This window comes from Haliotis asinina, chromosome 4, assembly GCF_037392515.1.
Source record: "Haliotis asinina isolate JCU_RB_2024 chromosome 4, JCU_Hal_asi_v2, whole genome shotgun sequence".
Classification (NCBI taxonomy): Eukaryota; Metazoa; Mollusca; class Gastropoda; order Lepetellida; family Haliotidae; genus Haliotis; species Haliotis asinina.
The window spans coordinates 75918384-75939903 of record NC_090283.1 but is presented as its reverse complement, the minus strand read 5'-3'; the positions used below and the strand labels follow the sequence as shown (position 1 = coordinate 75939903).

General features: G+C 39.5%; 2 protein-coding genes across 2 annotated transcripts in view; both read left to right on the top strand.

Annotated features, from left to right (window-relative positions):
• The first annotated feature begins 533 nt into the window (after positions 1-533).
• Positions 534-6251, top strand: LOC137281891 (emopamil-binding protein-like). The gene is made up of 4 exons (XM_067813594.1): positions 534-832; positions 3154-3223; positions 3380-3562; positions 4250-6251. The coding sequence occupies exons 1-4, from the start codon at positions 659-661 to the stop codon at positions 4558-4560; spliced, it is 738 nt and encodes a 245-aa protein (XP_067669695.1). The 5' UTR covers positions 534-658; the 3' UTR covers positions 4561-6251.
• A 6138-nt stretch (positions 6252-12389) lies between these two features.
• Positions 12390-21520, top strand: part of LOC137281886 (importin-5-like) — a 53124-nt gene continuing 43993 nt past the window's right edge. The window contains exons 1-6 of the mRNA XM_067813575.1: positions 12390-12506; positions 15966-16046; positions 18875-19067; positions 19400-19502; positions 20390-20486; positions 21148-21252. Coding sequence (XP_067669676.1) covers positions 12426-12506; positions 15966-16046; positions 18875-19067; positions 19400-19502; positions 20390-20486; positions 21148-21252 — 660 coding nt within the window. The 5' untranslated portion in view covers positions 12390-12425. The remainder of the gene's footprint in view (positions 12507-15965; positions 16047-18874; positions 19068-19399; positions 19503-20389; positions 20487-21147; positions 21253-21520) is intronic.

The window sequence follows — 21520 nt, the reverse complement described above, 5'->3', positions numbered from 1 at the left end:
AGCCCTTCACTGATTGGACGATCGCCTTGGTTCGTCTAGAATGAAGTAATGCATACAATCTGAAAATGCCTGTGTGTAAACACTTTTCGCCCACAGATTATGTAAGTTTTTATACAAGGTGTCTGGCCAAGTAATCACATAACCGATAATTTCAAATATAAGTGTTTATTTCATGAACGTTAGACTAAGACCAGTAAATATATGAACCAATGAAACATTTCGTTCTATAACCATTTGCCAGATTGAAGCAAAGCTACCTGTGGGAGCTTCGAATTTTATCAACAATCTTCCGACTCTTAACTTCACCTATAAATAATAATTGTATTTATAAATGCATTACAAGGGCTAGTTATGTCCATGAACCCTGCAAAACAATTTCAGAAGTACGAAGCTTACGAAATATATGAACTCACGACTGTGCATGTCATGTCTAGGGCACAACATCAAAACAAATTAACGCTAGTGTTGTCGCTGCATGGAGCTCCATCTACTTGTTAACTTTACATGTTTTCCACTTGAACCGGTTTTACTCTAGGTACGCACCATTACCTTACAAGCTTGGACAGCGTGATAGGAGCCCAGTCGAGTCAAAAGGCGGCTAGTTTTTCTACTACCCTTTTGGGGGTTGCAAACTTTGCGTAGTTTTAAGATTTATACCATGGCAGCAATAATAAGTGCCGTAACCGTAATTTCGCTCCTAGTGACTGCATTGTATGCTGTTATTAGTGTGGTGACAGCTTACAGTTTGTGCAAAAGAAAGAGTATTTCTTCTGCTATCGAGAAGTGGGTCGTTTCTTGGTTGGTGTTTGACGCGATCGTTCACTTCACCCTGGTAAATTTTTTTAATATTTTTTTTTACAAATACGTAGTACATTGATGTAAATCCAGTGCAAAAAGTGATCTTTATCTGTTAACATGTTTATTAGGGATAATGGATAATTGCGGAAGATGTGACAGTTCGGTGTTGATGTTAACACTTTTATCAAGCAACTAATGATAATTAACCCCCAAAATGATCCTATCTGCCTTCTTATCCACCTAAATGCCCAACACCCACGATGACGTTCTCAAAGGAAGAAGCTGACATGAAGCTGCCTCTCCTTGACATTAAAGTAGAAAAAGACATCAAGCTCCTCAAATGTGCCGATAGGATACAGACCCACGAGCACCAGTATTTTAACTTCACATCAGGTCACCCCCTTGAAATCAGGAAATCAGAGGAGTAATAATTTCATCCCTAGCAAGAAGAGTTGGGACGTTAGCTCCAGGACCCAAGTCCTGCAGTCAAGTTAGAACTCCTTCGTGTCGTCATGAAAAAATCAAACTTAAATTAAACGCAGTTATCACTTATTCATGATAAATAAAATACGTTGGTGATTATGAAAAAACAAATAAACGAAATTATAAGCGTATATTCACAAATCAAAAGTGCAATTATTTTGTACACGGGTTGACCTCCCCCGAAACGAAGCAGCTGCAATACCATTCCCACTCAAAACCAGAAGGTGGGCACTCAAGTGTAACAAAGCGTCTTCTTTGGCTGGTTCATTTGTGTGCTTTGTGTATGGCTTATAAGCCAGATAGTTGTTTATTTCAAACGATAAAGTTGCATATTGTCATTAGCACATTTCAGACAGGCAGGCAGACATCTAGGTGTCAATAAACCAGACACTGAGCTTTCTCTGTGACAGTGTCTGCTTATCACAATCAACATGTTCATGTTTGTTTATGTAATGAGTAGATTATTTACTTGTTTGTGTACACAACAAAGATTAGACTACTGCTCATACTGCAGGCATGCATGCTGTTCCAAGCTCTGCAAACCTATTTACTGCACGTGTTATGAGCGCAGTGAAGCATAGCTGTTGAAAGCACTTTTTCCGAGACAGTGTTTTACATGATGCACAGTTACATGACACATTCAGAATGTACAGGAGTAGAGAATGTGTGCAGAAAAACCCCAATAATGTCAAGAGAGAAGCACAAGATTAGGGAGAGTAAATCTACAGTGCATCAAGAGTATTTACATGTTTCTGTCGGGACCACTGACCATATGATCACTGAGTTATTGGTGTCATGCTCGCTGACTTGGTTGACACATGTCATCGGTTCCCAAGTGCACAGATGGAACCACATGCTGTTGATCACTGGATTGTCTGGTCCAGACTTGATCATTTAGTATCGGAATATTGCTGAGTTTGGCATAACACTAAACTCACTCATCTACATTACATTGCAACACTACACTGTGCTACACCACACCATACTACAGTGTGCTTGAATACATTACATTGCAACACTACACTATGCTAAACTACACCACACCACACCACACCACACCACACCACACACCACACCACACCACACCACACCACACCACACCACACCACACCACACCACACCACAGATTTTGAATTGTCAGTTTAATATGTAGACTTACAGAAAAACTGTAACATAAGTAGTTATAGGATAGTAGAACACTAATTCTCAAGAAATTCCCCTTTGGGTAGTCAGTCAAGGAAAAGAATGCATCTGAAGTAGAAATCAGTACAATACACTATAGGCAAAATATACTCATGACAACTGCTAATTGATGAATCATCTTACTCCAACAGTTTTCACTGAGATACACTTATTATATAAGCTAACAAGCGCTGTACTGACATGTCACCCATCGTGTGTTACTATTACCTAACTGAAAGTACAGTTTTCACTGAGATACACTTATTATATAAGCTAACAGGCGCTGTACTGACATGTCACCCATCGTGTGTTACTATTACCTAACTGAAAGTACAGTTTTCACTGAGATACACTTATTATATAAGCTAACAGGCGCTGTACTGACATGTCACCCATCGTGTGTTATTATTACCTAACTGAAAGTACTGTTTTCACTGAGATACACATATTATATAAGCTAACAGACGCTGTACTGACATGTCACCCATCGTGTGTTACTATTACTTAACTGAAAGTACAGTTTTCTGAAAAAGGTTTGCACTTCTGTCAGTCAGACAATTGTCTGGTCCAGACTTATCATTGTTGATTATTTACAATCCACTGTAATATAGCAGAAATGGGTTGAGAGCAGAGTTTTGGCTAGCAATGTTTTAACCATGTATAATTGGTGTCTTCTGTTTTGTTGTTCAGGAAGGACCATTTGTGATCCTCTCTTGTCTGGGGACGGTTGAGAATTCTACACACTTCACAGCTCTCTTATGTGAGTGGAATATTTCTTGTAATAGCTTAGAAATTAGACAAGCTTTAACAACCAACATAAACCTTTTAACCTTGTGGTAAATGTTTATAATTATCAGAGTTTGGCTTCCAGATTAATCAGTGCGACTGAAGGTATTCTGTATTGTGTGTTGATTAGGGCAGGAATATGGCAAAGCAGACAAGCGTTGGTTGGTGTCCGACCCTACAATCGTATCCCTTGAGATGCTAACGGTCTTCCTGGATGGCCCGCTGTGTGTGATACTGGTGTATGCCATTGTGGAAGACAAGCACTACCGCCATTTTGTACAGATAGTCCTCTGTGTCTGTGAACTTTATGGAGGTATGTTACATATGTGCCAGGTTTCTGTTTTCTTGATTATATAATCTCCCCACACCTGCTGGCATTAAGAGTTGATCATCACACAGTGTCTGACATTGTTCATGATATCAGCCACCATTTTGACCTCGTGTTTATTATTGCAGCTTATGTGACTGGAATATGGCTCCCCTCGTGTTCTAGCGGCTCCATGGTCTTGTGCCAAATACAACAAAACATTTGTTTTACTCTGAAACGTTGAAACTATTGCATTCAGTTTCCGAAAAAGATGAAGATTTTTTTGTTGACCACCATTTTCAATAGGTATCTAGGAAGTAACTCCAAGGGAAAGTAAATGTTAATGTGTCACTGGAAATTTAAAGTCGAACTTTGAGATATTATATCCATCGGAAAATCTTAATGTAATGTTTCCACCTGTGATATTAGCTGAGTGACGCAAGTGCAAACCAAGAAACTGGATGCAACGTTTACTGTAGCAGGCTGTATGAGGTGATGACAACTGACATGCATCGTGACGTCCATTTCATTTTGAAGTTATGCAAAAGTGTTTAATTATAAGGAAGCACTCTAGGATGGTACAGTGATGCCAAGACATTGTGACACAGTGCAAAAAGAGCAGATTATTGTCTGATGAGAGACCTGTCAGCACCTGTGATCTTTGGACTCCAATGACATTATGAATTGTTTCAGGTTGGATGACATTCTGTCCGGACTGGTTTGTAGGCAGCCCCAACCTGGTGACTGACAACGCCCTCTACCTGTGGGTGTATCTCGTGTTCTTTAATGGCCTCTGGGTGGTGATTCCACTCGCCATGTTGTGGCAGTCCTGGGTTCAACTCCGGGAGGCCCTCTCGCCAAGAAGACCAACATCCTTAAAACTTAGTACTGGATTTTCTTCACAGGGGTCATACACATCAAGTATACAGACGAAAATTTCCAAGTCAGAATCAAGCAGTATCGAAAGTAGCTCACGTGGTTACAATCTTCGTAAGAGGAACTAAGCTTTATATCTGGTTACAAATGGCAAAATTTATTATCTAGTGATTATATTTTTACACAATTATACTTTTGTAGATTATAAATCAACTATTTTGATAAATGTATTTGTGAGATTTTAGATTTGATTTTTTATTAATCATGAGGCACTGAATATACATTTTAGCTTTCATTACTCCTTTATACAAAGTCTCTGATAGGGCAAAACACATCATTTTTGCTTTGGACAGATTGCTAGGTTTTTTACAGAAGTGGGCCAAGAATCGTCCTGTTATTATTCCTTTATTTCCTGAGGGGTAGGGGACGAACATTGCTCAGGATATTGTTTTGATCATCATCCATATGTAAATATGTCGCCACTCTCTACTAATATGAACTATGTTGATTTCTTTCAGGCATTTTTGTTGAAAGTCACATGTCCGTTGTTTATGGATAATTTTTAAATTTTAGTTAACAATTACTATTATCTGACATGATCTGACTTTGGCGATAATATTCCAACATTGTGGGAAGCTTCAGCTACATTGCTGCAGTCATAAGTGTTATATGTAAGACGTCGCGTTACAGCAAGCAGATTACAAAGCATACTTCACTTGCTCTACACCTCCTTTCACCCCACCCAACCTCAGTTTCATGAGCCAAAGACCCAGCCAGGCATCAGGAGTTGAAACTTCAAAAGGTTACCAGCCCAAAATGGATTTAACCAGACTTGACGATTCAAAGAAGATAACTCCATGTTCAGTTCAATGAACCTGAGACATGTATTTACTGTCTGACAGTCTATTCAAAACAGCCATTTTAAAACAAATCCAACTCAACATATTGATTGGCGTTGCTGTTTTATTGATAATATATGTCAACTCAGTGCTTTCAGCTTGCAATAAGGTCATTCAATGTTGAAACCGTAATGGGCAAGTCTAAATGTAATGCTCAGTTTGAAAAACAGAATTTAAGATATGGTGGAATTGACTTAGTTGTATGGAACATGTTATCTAAAGTTTCTTCCAGATCATCGGACTGGGAATCTGTAAATTTAGACCATCTGTCAGAAATCTAGCCAGTCAGACAGACCTTATTTCGTACGCTGATATTTTTCATGTTCATATGAATTAGTTGTGTGGAAATGTGTATTATGCTTTATAATTTTACTCTTGCTTCATAACAGAATAAAGATCTAGGCCAATCTCAGCATAATATTTTAAAAGTTGTTATGAACAAAATGGCTTGCTTTTTCTGTTACTGTCCAACTTTTACAAACTTAAATCAAACAATTCAAAGCCAAAATTATTTGCAAGAAAGGCCAAGGCAAGAATTTAAGTGGTTTATGGCAACATAATTTGTTATGCATTATGCAAATTTGTATTTCAAAGCCATGACATGATTGTGGTTGTCCGATCATGATACATTAAATCACAGTTAACCACCTCAGGAGAACCACATGTTTTAGTTTGTTGTATGTGTTTTGTTAGACACATTTTGACTAAGATATGCAGCAAATGGTTATTATATCCATCAGTTTATTAACCTTTACTGCATAAAGTTTGTTCACAGTATTATAAGCATCCAGGATTTGCTCAAATTGTTCCTTGTTAAGACTTTTCATGTGAATCGTTCCATGATTGTTAAAATAAAAGACATAAACATATTGACATTGATATAAAATCAGACTGAAATAAAAAAGAAATGTTTGACATTTTCTAAAGTTAATTGTCATTTATTCTCAGAGCTTCAGGTTGTGTTTGTACTTTTGCTTTTCTTGTTTGTTAATTGCCACAGACAGTAGCATTCTAGCTACATTACATGGGTCTGTATGTGATCAAGTCTGAACCTGACAATCCAGTGATTGGCATCATGTGTATTAGACTAATGAATCAGGTGACTGGAGGACTCAGGTGTTTTAAGTGAAACTACAGCTAGGTACCATTCATAGAAGGGTGCGTGGGAGAGAGACTGGGGTAAAACTGGATAGTTCCAGTTTATCACAGAACAGTGTGACCCAGACTCCTGACCTCAAGTCCAGTTTGATACTGCTGAAATATTGCTGCGCAATGCAAATATATGAGATACAGGAGCCCAGTAGCTGAACTATTTGTTCATCACGTTGATTGAGTACCAGTGTTGATTACCTAATTTTGTGGGAACCGTTTTTTCCAGTTTCCCTGTCCTGGAAATTGATGGAATAATACCCAGCTAACTCATGTAGGTGTGTTTGCTGTTGATCACTGGATTGTCTGCTCTAGAATTGATTCTTGACAGACTGCCACTATGTTGCCTTCAGCTAAGATCGCTTTGTACACCGGCCCTAGCGGTTGTTATTTAGCCCATGAGCTAACACTGTTCACACATCCTAAATAGTCCATCTGGAATTAGTCCCATTCAATCTGCGAGGGAATTTTTGCGAAACCAACAAATAACACAGAAATGTGCGGTAATTTACATCTGTATTCAAAACATTTCACATAGGTGTCACCATGGCCATACAAAGTCAGAGACATATAAAACGAGCAGTGATTGAAGTGACAAGACTGTTTTATTCACCTCTGCAAGAGTAAACCCAACTTGAAACTATGGCTAGATAGGGTCAGACCATCACACACAATGCTGGTCTTCTGGTCTTCTGACTTGAGATGTAATGTGAGAAGAGAAGCAGTAGCTGGCTCCTCGATCTCATATGCACACACATGATTTGCATGAAAATTTTATCACAACCCATAATGGCCTCTGCATTGGAGAAGGGTCATGATATTCCCAGGACTGTGTCCAGTGTATTGCAGGCATAAATGTTTTGCACACCAGTGCCTTTCGCAGACGCAACAGGTGCTGGGTATATGACATGTGAAAGGGATGTTGCTGGCGACTATCCTAGTTCGGAATCTCCACGTGTGGATAAACGCATGTTGCTGGGGACTATCCTAGTTCTGAGTCTCCACGTGTAGACAAGCGTATGTTGCTGGGGACTATCCTAGATCGGAATCTCCACGTGTAGACAAGCGTATGATGCTGAGGACTATCCTAATTCAGAATCCCCATGTGTAGACAAGCGTATGTTGTTGAGGACTATCCTAGTTCAGAATCCCCACGTGTAGACAAGCGCATGTTGCTGAGGTCTATCCTAGTTCGGAATCCCCACGTGTAGACAAGCGTTTAGACAAGCGTATGATGCTGAGGACTATCCCAGTTCGGAATCCCCATGTGTAGACAAGCGTATGATGCTGAGGACTATCCCAGTTCGGAATCCCCATGTGTAGACAAGCGCATGTTGCTGAGGACTATCCTAGTTTGGAATCCCCACATGTAGACAAGCGTATGATGCTGAGGACTATCCTAGTTCGGAATCCCCTCGTGTAGACAAGCGTATGTTGCTGAGGTCTATCCTAATTCGGAATCCCCATGTGTAGACAAGCGTTTAGACAAGCGTATGATGCTGAGGACTATCCCAGTTCGGAATCCCCACGTGTAGACAAGCGTATGTTGCTGAGGTCTATCCTAATTCGGAATCCCCACGTGTAGACAAGCGCATGTTGCTGAGGACTATCCTAGTTCGGAATCCCCACGTGTAGACAAGCGTATGTTGCTGGGGACTATCCTAATTCGGAATCCCCATGTGTAGACAAGCGTTTAGACAAGCGTATGATGCTGAGGACTATCCCAGTTCGGAATCCCCATGTGTAGACAAGCGCATGTTGCTGAGGACTATCCTAGTTTGGAATCCCCACATGTAGACAAGCGTATGATGCTGAGGACTATCCTAGTTCGGAATCCCCACGTGTAGACAAGCGTATGTTGCTGAGGTCTATCCTAGTTCGGAATCCCCATGTGTAGACAAGCGTTTAGACAAGCGTATGATGCTGAGGACTATCCCAGTTCGGAATCCCCACGTGTAGACAAGCGTATGTTGCTGATATCTATCCTAATTCAGAATCCCCACGTGTAGACAAGCGTTTAGACAAGCGCATGTTGCTGAGGACTATCCTAGTTTGGAATCCCCACGTGTAGACAAGCGTATGTTGCTGGGGACTATCCTAATTCGGAATCCCCACGTGTAGACAAGCGTTTAGACAAGCGTATGTTGTTGAGGACTATCCTAGTTCAGAATCCCCACGTGTAGACAAGCGCATGTTGCTGAGGACTATCCTAGTTCGGAATCCCCACGTGTAGACAAGCGTATGTTGCTGGGGACTATCCTAATTCGGAATCCCCATGTGTAGACAAGCGTTTAGACAAGCGTATGATGCTGAGGACTATCCCAGTTCGGAATCCCCATGTGTAGACAAGCGCATGTTGCTGAGGACTATCCTAGTTTGGAATCCCCACATGTAGACAAGCGTATGATGCTGAGGACTATCCTAGTTCGGAATCCCCACGTGTAGACAAGCGTATGTTGCTGGGGACTATCCTAATTCCGAATCCCCATGTGTAGACAAGCGTTTAGACAAGCGTATGATGCTGAGGACTATCCCAGTTCGGAATCCCCATGTGTAGACAAGAGCATGTTGCTGAGGACTATCCTAGTTTGGAATCCCCACATGTAGACAAGCGTATGATGCTGAGGTCTATCCTAATTCGGAATCCCCATGTGTAGACAAGCGTTTAGACAAGCGTATGATGCTGAGGACTATCCCAGTTCGGAATCCCCACGTGTAGACAAGCGTATGATGCTGAGGTCTATCCTAATTCGGAATCCCCATGTGTAGACAAGCGTTTAGACAAGCGCATGTTGCTGGGGACTATCCTAGATCGGAATCCCCACGTGTAGACAAGCGTATGATGCTGAGAACTGTGCTAGTTCGGAATCCCTAGCTGTAGACAGGGATACTCTACAACAGGGATAGGTCACTCGCTTGCTTTCTTTACCATTTGTACTAATTAACGAGTGTCCCGTCATACTCCAACGCTCACAATGACTTGGCTCGTTCCCAGCGCAACTTCAGTTGTATTTAACAGAACTTCAGCCAGTTTATTGTATCAGACGGAATTTTCCAATGGATGAATTAGAGTAAGAATTAAGAGCAAGATTTATGTGAATGAATGGAAGAAGTAAAGAAGAATAAAAGAAAGAAGTAGATATGTGACTGAAAGAAAGGATAAATGATACACCGCGGCCTCTCCCCACCAAAACATATCAAAGAACGCAAAAGTATCGCGAGAAAACATGTGTTAACATTAGCTGTCCTTTTAAAAAATCTACTTTGAGACATTTTTGTTTACATTAACAATTAATTCAGATATCTTATTGCATGTGGGGAATGGACATTAACAAAATGTTAACTGACACTGTCACACTGCCCTCCAAAATATAGTGTAAAACTGTCACAAAGCGTTATAAAGCACCTTTCCAGTTTTGTCAAATAATACGATCAACAAGAAAGAAAGAAGTTATGGACCTATAACCCTCAAGCATCAATGGCGAATTGAGGAAGTAACTAGGAACACTCAAACAACGGCGTATAGCATTTTAATGGCGGATCAGAGCAGATCGGCGATATGTCATATTTTCCACACACCTCAAATACACCTAACACTCTTTCTTAGAATATGAAATTATCACTATTACTTGCAAACACATTTCACCTGATAGCATATCCCCTCATATGAATTACATGTGTATGTGAAAGATGTTTTTGAAGTAATAACTGGAAACACTCAAACAAGGACGTCAACAGACGTGTGGGCGGATCAGAACAGATCGGCGAAAAGTCATATTTTTCACACACCTCAGTCACACCCTCAATTTTTTCCGTCGTAAAACTGTTACTATTACTTGCGTATGGTATGTTTTCCTTCTAAAAGTTAAACGAATGTGTGAAAGAAGTTTTTATCGGCACAATTTAGTCTACCTTCGCGGTGAATAGAGAATAGAAGCCAGTGAGATATAACATACCGACTTGAAACTTTACTACAAATCTACTCTCCTAATACGGATACTAATATCAATTATTTGACTTAAACTGAGGTGGAAAAAAAGTTAACCTATCTTCTACATGTAGGATTTTAGTTGTTACAACACTCGGCTAAGTTAATCAGCTGTTGAAAATAAACCGGGCTCAATCTCAAATACTACGCTGCCATCATATTGGCTACACTGGTTACGTCACGACCCGAGACATACGTTTTTGATGAGTTTCTTCTCCCCCTCTGTATAGGCTCCCTGGTGTAGACACGCGTTTGTCGCTGAGGACTATCCTAGTTCGGAATCCCCACGTGTAGACAAGCGTTTGTTGCTGTGGAATATTCTGACATTAAATGCCAGCCTTGGCAAGCATGGGTTGCTGGGGACTATTCTAGACAGAAATCCACTCGTGGAGACTAGAGTAGAATGCTGGGGGCTAGTCCAACCCTGAATCCCAGTCCTGACACAATCAGAGGTTGCTGGGACTCTTCTTTATTCTCACTGGAGGGGGAGACAACTATAATAGGCTGGAATCCATTAAGTCTTGTAGCCTAAGTCCATTCTAACCCAGAAATTCCGACGTACACTCACAATGCATGAACCGACTTACTGACCAATTTGTTTCTTTGTGACTTTTGTCTTTCTAGTCACGCAATGATAATGTGACATCTCATGAATACATGAGCGGTTCCAGGAATTTTGAAAGGGAGAGGGTTTCATGGGGTTCGAACCAATACACAACCCCCTTCCCCTCACCCTTTGGCTCCCCCAACACACACAAAAATATCCCCTCAATGTGGACTTACATCATTTCCGCGCGCGTGCGTACGTGCGTGCGTGCGTGCGTGCGTGCGTGCGTGCGTGCGTGCGTGCGTGCGTGCGTGTCCATATTAAAAACTGAAACGCTTTCATACGCTTTTCAGAACGCTTAACAAAGAAAGAAGAGGCCGGGGGCCAAAAGGTTTAATTTGGGCAAAGCCCCCGCTTTCTCTTCGGAGATGCGGAGTCTAGCTGTTCAGCAGGCCAGATCAAGGTACAGCTTGAGTCGCGACCCTTTGCAATGCCATGATCCTGTGGCAGTGGGTTCGAACAACTTTTTCGTTTAAATATCGTGGGCATATTCCACGGAAAGAAGACATTATTGCAGTGTATGTCCTGTCCTACCAAAAAATTACTTATAGTGAGGTAAACCTAAACATATGCAGAAACAAATTTTCCAACGCATAACTTGGTGGTCCCAGGTGATTCGTTTAGTGCCGCCGCCATCAGAAGAGACAAACAGACAACGTTAGAATCGTCTGTATCTTTGGCAAGAACGGTCTCTACGTGTTCTTCGTGCAATGGCACATGGGATTTGTTACTCTCTTTGTGAAACGTACACATGCGCAACAGCAAGTTTTACGAAAACAACTTGGTCACTGAAAGCATTCCTTATACCAATCGTGTTTAGTGTTAGATAATAGGGTAGGCTGATCTGTGAAAGCAGGGATACTCTATATACTCTCTATATAGGCTCCCTGGTGAAAGGTACGGTTTGACTGATCATGAACATACAGACGTCTACCACAGTTGTAAACTGCTTTCAAATTATCACCTGTAGTCAATGACATGGTATCAGAGACCGTATAATATGGTCTCTGGTAAAATATAAACCCGTGGAAAATGGATTGGCCCGCAGGGCCGGTTATAAAATAAAGCTGTAAGCCCGCCATGTAACTAGCAAACAGCGGGCCGCCGGGCAGACACTATTTCATACACTGATTATTGTTTTAAAAATATAATTTCATATTATAGGCCATGTATTACTCGAGAACAACATGTTTCGTTTTCATTTTTTTTTCTTTCAAAGTATTTTTGCTGCTTTTTGTGTCATATTAAGTCCATGAGCGAAGAAATCCACGCAAGGGAGAGCACTCTCTTTCTCGATCTTCACGCGGGAATTCAAGCGAGGTCAAGGGTTATAGTACATGCCAAGTAAAAATGGCTGCCGATTTGGCACAATTCGATTTATTACTTCAGTCTCTATTGAGCCCTGACAACAACACAAGAACACAATCAGAGGTATGTATTTTGAAAATTGCTTATGTGTCTTCCAATTAAGTATCTTCAGAGCTGCCCCAAATAAGAGATCGCGGCACCAGACGCTGGGTGGTGTGAGCCTCTGTCTCATCGATCCTTCTCCATGTGACTCGAGCCTTCTGCCATGTGGTCATAATAAAGTCAGACACACGTGTGCATGTAGGAGAGAGCGGACTCTCAGAAGTTCATCTTTGACTATCACCATGTGTACTTTTAGCTCCAAATACACAAATAGTTTAAGGTTATACACTTATGACGTAGAAAGACAGAACTCGTGGAGCAACTTGTGTTTTGCTTACTAATTGGTGGTGTGGATATTTTTCATTTGGTTTAAAGTCATACAACTGGTCACACATGCCTGTCTGAAAGTAGAATATTGTTTTGTCGAGATACTTTATAGCTAGACAGAAAAAAACATCGACCATATTAGTCATAGTTTTGTTTGAAAAGGGAGAAAATATACTCTGCATGAGCCAAGGAGTGGAGCAGTATGTGTCATCCTTCCACATGGATCTGCAGAGTTAGACATTGAAGACACATTTGTGCAAAAGTTGAACAGGAAGTTGCATTATGATATTTAAGTGTTATTATCACAAACTTCAGACATTAATTTCCTGGTCTGTTATGCAATGATCAACATGTTTTTTTTTAATTTGAGAACTGTAAAATATTTTCCATCTCAACAGAACTTAATTATAACAAGCTGTGAGAGAATTACATTATACCTTTGGTTGAAGTTGATGATTGAGCTGATACAAAACTTGCCTGACTTGGCCTCACTGTATTCAAGACCAACAATAGTGTTGGGAACCTGACTGAAAGTCATTCTCACCAGCTGTTTATGATTCATCATAAACCATAGTTAGCTATTTTAGCCTCAATTTACTGTCTACCCTCATTTGTAGTTGACAACCTGCCCTCCTCGCTAGTTAATTGCCTACCATCATTGGTAGTTGACAGCCTACCCTCCTGTGGTAGACTACTGTATACCCTGTCTACACTTCCTTGCTATCTTCAAATAAGTAGTTCACATGCTGAATCAAATCCTATAAAGAACCAGTTGACATTGTAACAACAGTCTGAAATCCATCAAACTGGAGCTATATTTTCTATTAAGTTTGGCCAGTGTAGTGGGTTTACATAACTTGTCTGTGGTCATGACTTGTGTGTTTCGTGCGGAAGGTCAGTATTTCAATCCCCAAATTACATAATTCTCACAGGCATTACCAGTTCTGGCCTGGTTATATAAGGGGAGTATACAATGTCAGCCATGTGTTGATGTGTCAGAGTAGGGTATGTTGAACTTTAACCATGTTGACAGGTATTGGATGGGCTTTGAATTCTGTACCGAGTAGAGCTGCAGATATTCAATTTAATTCATCAAAAATTAAATCTGACACCTTAGTTTTGATTTTCGATAACCATTGTCACTATTTTGATTCAATGATTAATTCTTTCCACACAGTCAGAAGGTAATTTTGACTCCCAACTCAAGCAGTTCAAGTGCTGGAGTAAGGAGAAATGTGATTAGTTGATGATAGATGTAACGCTAAAACAGTCAACCTTGAGAGTTAAATGAAATGTGATGTTTTTACTTGTATGAAGAATCAAAGGTTCAGTGTTGAAAACTGAATCAAAGCGAGGTCTGGGTGAATCGTTGCAGCCATAGTACCCAGTTTACGCAAACTCTAGTGCATAGCATGGTGCCATCCAACGCTAGAGGTGTCCTGATACTGCTGCTGTGCATTTTATTGGTGTGCATTTTGTTCTGTATTCCAGAATGAAAAGTTGTGACACGACAATCACTTCCAAACTCTTAATAAATTGTGAAAACCAATAGGCCAATCACTAAATGACTGTTCAATAACTAACTGATTAACTAGCAAACTAACATTCAGTTATGCGTTCAGATAAATCTCCTCTGTACTGTGGATGCATCTACGGCTCAGCCTGATGAATTTATTACCTCCCTTGACTGGTTTTTTATCCAATCATGTGTCTATGCTTGGATTTTGTGCGTACCAATCACAATTCAATTTCGCTTCTAAAATTATCTAAACAGTTGAACTTGGCAACACAAATTATGCAGAGGCGTTCTTGCATATATATTTAAAGTTTTGGACCTGTCAGTTTGTCTGTATGATTTCCCCAAATTCTTGGTTGTAACTGTGTTTTAGTTGATTGGCTATTGTGAGAATACTGAGCCAACAAAGGGAGGTAATAAAATTATCGGGCGTAGAATTATGAAGTTGTAGATGCATCCAGGGTGTAGTGAAGATTTATAGGAACGTATACCCTGGAGATACGGTGGATGGTGAATGGGTTACTGACCATAGCAAGGAAACATTCCGATCGTAGTTAGTTTTTTCCAAGTGTACCTCATGGGCACTGTCATGATAATGTGTGACATTTCAATTTCAGGTGTGCCATAGATTCACATCTATTAAACTGAACTTAAAACATTACATGACTTAAGTGAGTGTGTTAATATTTAACGTCACATCGGCAATGTTTCAGCCATATCGTGATGGATACATGACTTGAAGTGAATGTAAATGTTGTAATTGTATTGGAACATTTACTAATAAATGAGTAATAAAACAATGCTAGGTATGTATTTTAGTTTACTGAACTCAAATTGAAAAGACATTGTTGAGTAGCTGTTTATCTGACCTGTACTCTTTATCACTAGTCATTGTTTATAGTGTCACTTTAAATCATGAAGGATAATAACAGTGAAAACATTCTTTAATGCACTTTTGCTGAGCGATCTTAGCTTTGTGCCATTGCTACGAGCCTTTCCCTGGAAAGACTTTGAAGAAAAGTTATTCAGCCATGTGAATGGACAGTTTTAAGAAACAATATGTTGGTTTGTTACATTTGTTTAAAGATTGGAGATGGTATCTTGAAGGTCAGAAACATACTGAGGCTACATGCCAGAGGATATTATTAACATTGTTCCAAAAGTACGAGTACTAGGCCAAAGATAGCTGTCAGCATTATTTTCAATAGAAATTAGTTCTGCATAATATACTTATAATAGCTGAGCTTATTAGCACAGTTACTTTAAACTGTAGGACAGATTCCTCAAGCTGAAGACTAACTTATTTTCAGTGAACGAAAATACTATATAGAATCTGCTCAAGCTGGTTTGTGGACTGTTTTGTTCATCATTTTAAATCTTCTATTATTCACAAGTGTTTTGACCAATACAACCTTTAGTGTAGTGTGACCTGTATTGGTTTACGTTGAGGTGTTGTGTAGTAAGGGTTTATGTTAAGAGGTGATATTCTAATGTTGCTATTCTTAAATATTCATGCTTGTTGTAGCATGCTGCTGTAATGTTGGAGTAGATGGTAAACCACTTTCTATCTTAACTTGGTTAATAATCCAGGGATAACTGTTATCAGTTCAAGTTTTGAAAATACTTTTTCATTTCAGCAAACATATGAGGGTATCCCGGTCCAAAGTCGTCTGGAATTCCTGATCCGCACTATACGAAACACAGACACATCTATTGAGGTGAGGTTATCACACAGTCATTGAATATACTCAAGTTTATTCAATGTCACTCTCTAAAAGACACATGTTCGAAGTGGGTATTTCTGTATTCTACAAATGCATATGAGAACTCCAGCCGAGAAACTTTGGAGTGAGTATTATGAATGTTAAAGGACCACTAAACTCAATCTTTTGGTACTCTTTATATCACTGCATATGAAAGACTTAGTTAGTCATAATTGAAACACCATTTTCTTCTAAAAAAACTTGTGGTTAATTAATACCAAGAGCTTAAAAGTTGCTAAAAAGCCGTCTGCTTCTCTCTCGCCTGCAAACGAAACCGCAGGAGACAAAACTAAATGATAGTAGATTTTGAGAACATATAGCTTTCATTTTTCTCAACAGCTTTCGCGATTTCAGGTTTGTACAAACCTGTAAACGAAATAGTTTAACCCATGAAATGTAGGTAAATACTGCACAGACCCTCATTTCTGTAACCACTATTACGTCACTGAGACGCGCCGCTCTGATTGGTTGAGAATTGTGCACTGTTGACTACAAGGTCGATTTAAGGTAATTAAAGATCGAAATGAGCAGTTTTAATGATGGGGTTTCATTTATAACGATGTCAGCAAGTGATTTTGCATTTGTACCCTATTAGAGTATATGTGACCTTTAAGTGGGTATTTCATTTTCCATCACCCACTGCTTTCACATATTTGGGTATTCCACTGTTATTTTCAGTGATTTTACTGTATATGTCATTGAGGAAATTTACTAAACAGATATATACTGCCCTATTTCATACCTAATCAAATTTGATTCAAATATAATGGAAATGATTTCATAAAAAATCACTCATCTGATGCTGACAGTATAGTCCTACATCTACACTAACAGTACAACCTGATAGCAATAGATTTTTATAAATATATTCCATACACATATATTTTGAACTTTTTTTTATCTAATAGTAACACCAATGCATAATTGGTGAGCAACAATTATTTTTTAATGCGTGATTCAAACTTTCTACGCATTGTGTGCATGCATACCCAGATATACAGTTTTTTTGGGTCTGTGTTTATTTTGTTATGCAGTAGCCAGGAATGTGTTTCAGTGTTGATAGTAATTTCAAAAGTAATGAACACCTAGTACTGGTCATGTTATAAAGTTGAACAGCAACTTCAAACAGTCACTAACACCTATAGTAGACCAGAAAGTATTGAGAATTTAAAGATTGTTGATTTTATGGTTTTTTCCACTCATTACTTACGTATTAAATGTGAATATTAGCAGAAAATAACTCCAACTTCAAAAACAGGTGAACAGTTAGTATTTTGTCAAGTCACCATGGGCAGCAATACAGGCTTCAGTGCAACGGGGCATACTGCTTATCAAAGAAGTTAGTAAGTTATGGTCCATGCTGTACCAATGTCAGACTACCTCTTCTTTAATTTCAGCAATATTTGTCAGAATTTTCTAATTGCCACTTTCCTTCTTAAGTCCCGAAACATTTTCTATTGGATTTAGGTCACAATTATAGCTTGGTCAATCTAATAATGTCATATTTTTGGTCCTAAATCAGCTTTATGTATGCTTTGAACGATGTTTTGTGTTGTCTTGGAAAGTCCAAAATTTTATAAAACATGAGCAGAAGGAAGTAAATATCACTCAAGAATACCTGTGTACCGCTCGCTGATCATATTCCCTTCAAATACAGAGGGATGTTGCCCCTAACACAGATGTGCCATCCCATACGTCAAATTTCGAAATGTTCTTTGGGTGCTGATTCAAAGGTTTTTCAGTTTGTTTGGTCCAGAATTTCAGTGTATTTGGAAACATCCACACTGAACATTCCTCTGAGAAAATCACATTGTCCCAGTTAAAATTTCTGTGCTGTAAGCACCAGTTCAACCTTCACTCATCTTGTTCAGGTTTCATGACTGGTGATGGAATTCCTTGATGTTTCTGGCAACCCATTGCATGCAGCTCAGTTCAAATTGTCACTTCACAGACAGCCACAGTTCCTCTATCCAGCCTTAAGTTTTTTTCTAAACTCCTCCACCTATTTTTAGAAACAAGAATACCAAGCTGCCTCCTGTCACAATCAGTTTTCTGGGCCTACCTGCACCTCCTGGGTTTCAGTGACATATCTTTTTGCAGTATTTTTCAGAACACAATAAATAGTGGACAAGGGAAGGCCTGTTCTACTTGAAATCACTGTAGCTGATCTGATCTCCCTGTTATAATACTCTAAAATCAACCTCCTCTTCTCTAAATGATCCATACTGAGGATCACTAAAAATGTCATCTGTTAGCAAGTGAACAAAGTGGATAACTCTTCACAAACTAATTAAAAAAGATCAACAGAATGAATGAAACCACACACTTGATATCTGGTCAAGGTTGTTTATACTAGAAATCCAATTAAACATATTCTTAAAATTATCAGTAATTTCTCGTCATACTGTAATGCCTGCCACAGAACTAAACACAGCTGGTTTCGGGTGGGATTTTTGTCTTACTTTCAGTGTGACCTGTTTACTTATGGGTCATTTAACATTGGCAAAAGGATCTTTTTTTATGTCTTTATTGGACTAGTATCCAACATTTCACTTACTTGAGGACCTTCACTGAAAACATTCCTCAATATTCAATGGTGTTAGCTCATGTTCCCCTTACAGCTCCCACATATGACAGAGTTCAGCATCGTTGGTCCCAAAGTGTTCACACTGCAGTTGGACCTTGTACCAGCAAGAGGCAAACTAACAGGTGATATAGCCAGTGACCTCACATTACATTGTACAATTACTTGCCCTGAGAGATGATCCCGAACTCTTTTGTAGATAAGGAGCTTAGCAAATGTGCTGCTACGACGTTTGTTCACATCCAATTTTGAAGAGTTTTGGCCTCAAGTGAGTGAAGACCTTAAAAATGCTGTCAAGAAGGAAATGCTGTTGGCTGTCCAAGAAGAGTTAACTCCCCCTGTCAGGAAAAAGGTCTGCGATGCCCTGGCTGAACTGGCTAGGAATATGATAGGTGAGAAATCTTTAGAAGTTTTTCATAGTGCACACCTTCCTTTTTGTAGATAAACTTAGTTACCAAAACTAAAGAATGAAATAGATATCCCTGATTACTCAAGAATGCAGGGTCTGAGTTGAGCATTTTCAAAATATTTTATGATTGGCAATGTGAGCTTTCTCCATCTCCAAATTTCTGGGAAAATAAACCGTCAGGTTTAAGCTAGTGAAACTGACTAGTAACTTGCTGGGCATAGCTTGGTTGCTGGCCAGACCTGCGACTTTTAGAGTTTATTTCACACGTTGTTGACTCTTCCAGTAGTCATGTGAAGTGCTTATATTCTGTTTTAGATGAGGAAAACAACATGCTGTGGCCTGACTTTCTCAAGTTTCTGTTTGAGTGCGCCAACTCACAGGACCCGGGCTTGAGAGAGAGCGCTCTCCATATATTCACGTATGTTGTGACATGTACATGTACTGTAGACATGCACTCTTGGTGTAGTCGGTTCAGGCATCATAACCAATCACAATCCAGTATTTACTGAAGTCATGGTAGAATGCTCATTATAAGAAAGCTTGTGTTTATATCCTTGGAAGACTTGACATGTATGATGTAATGCATGTTATGACAACCAGGGTTATGGTTTACAGATTTTAGGGCCCTAGAGGAGGTATGTTATCCATGTATGGATAAAAAGTATGCTTGATAATAAGGCTTTTATGATTCACTCACATATTCAGTGAATCGAACTGTAGCCCTTCTTGAATTCAATTTGTTAGTCATGGTTACCAGAACCAAATATTAATGAATATTTATGAGTATTTGGAGGAAGTGTGTTTTACTTGAACCCTGATGTCCATTTCCCAAGTAGGATACGCAAGAATGGCAAGTTATGTTAGTTTGCCAAGACCGACATGGTTCTGTCAACTATGACTAGTACATACGAAATTTGAGTTCCATGAGATAAATGGTTTTTGCTGGGGACAACTTAACACTTTCAACTTGAGCGTTCCATATTGTGCATCAGTCACTTATCTATAATATTTTATTTCTGAATAATTATTTGTATTCATAGCCCAGTGTTCACGATACATATCATATTTGTCACATAGTGCATGCATTGCAGACGTACTCAGTATGGTAGGAAATAAGAGTACCAATGTTGTGGTGCTTGTATGAAACAAAACGCAAGATTCCTGACACACCATTAAATTCCATTCAGTAGTCTAAATGTACTCTTTAAAGTTTTCCAGTGCTCTTCTATTGACAAAATAAGGAATGTGTGCGCCTGATGTTGAAATATGTTTTGGAGCCCTGAGTTTCCTTTTATTTCACTGCAGTGTGGTGCCAGGAGTGTTTGGGAACCAGCAGACTCACTACATCGAGGTGATCAAACAGATGCTGGGGCAGAGTCTTCTGGATCGTGAACACACTCAGGTATGTATTGTCAGGATGGCTTGTAGGGCAATCCTAGAAACTAACTCTGGCATTGCTTTAAAGCTGCATCATTAGTTCAGGTAGAAATGTTACTTGAAAAGATTGCCTTTATATCTTTCATATCAGAAAACGCTGATTACCGTTTGTTCCACTTGACCTCAGCTACTTTACATATTCATATTCGTGTTAGTTGGCACAAATGGCAGGTTGAGATAACTTCATTGAATAGGGGAGCAGAGAATGTTAAACGGCAACCTTGTCTCTGGGCTGTTTGGACATGTTGACAGTGAACTGACAATAGTGCACCCCTTCACAATAATAGGTGCAACTAGTTATGACATGGTCACGCAATGTATTAGTATTCACTTGATCAGGTCAAGCTGAACAAACTGTAGATGTGAAAATATTTTCATTTGTTGTGCCTTAATGACAATGGCACACATTTGAGTTACCTCCCTCGTACTGCTTGATGAGCAGAATGGCTAGACACTATCCAATTTTGTACACTTTGCACTTCAGGAACATTTAAAATTACTGTAGCTAAATCTTTGTCAGCATGACCTTACTTCATGAAATGGATGAAGGCCTTTTTCTTTCCAACTGAGACTGGTGACAATGAAGAAGACATGTTTGTTTTCAAGATGTTTATGTTTATTGACAGGTTCGGTTTGAAGCAGTGAAGGCAACTACAGCGTTCCTCAATGCCAATGACAAGGAGCAGGGACTGTTGAACCACTTCCGAGATCTGTTGCCTGGTGTCGTGCAGGTATATGCAGCTCTAATGTCTTTAAAAGAAAAAGAAACAGGGTCCTTGTCAGAACCTATATGATGTGGAAAATTAACTGTGCGGGGACTTGATGCTACAACAGAAAATAGACATTCCATAGATTGTTGTGCTATGAGCCTGTTGCTTGTCTATGGGATGGTTAAAGTGTTCGCTCATCACACTGAAGACCGAGTTCAGTTCCCCACATGGATACATTGTGTGAAGGCCATTTTAGGTCTCCCACCCATCTTGATTTTGCTTGAATACT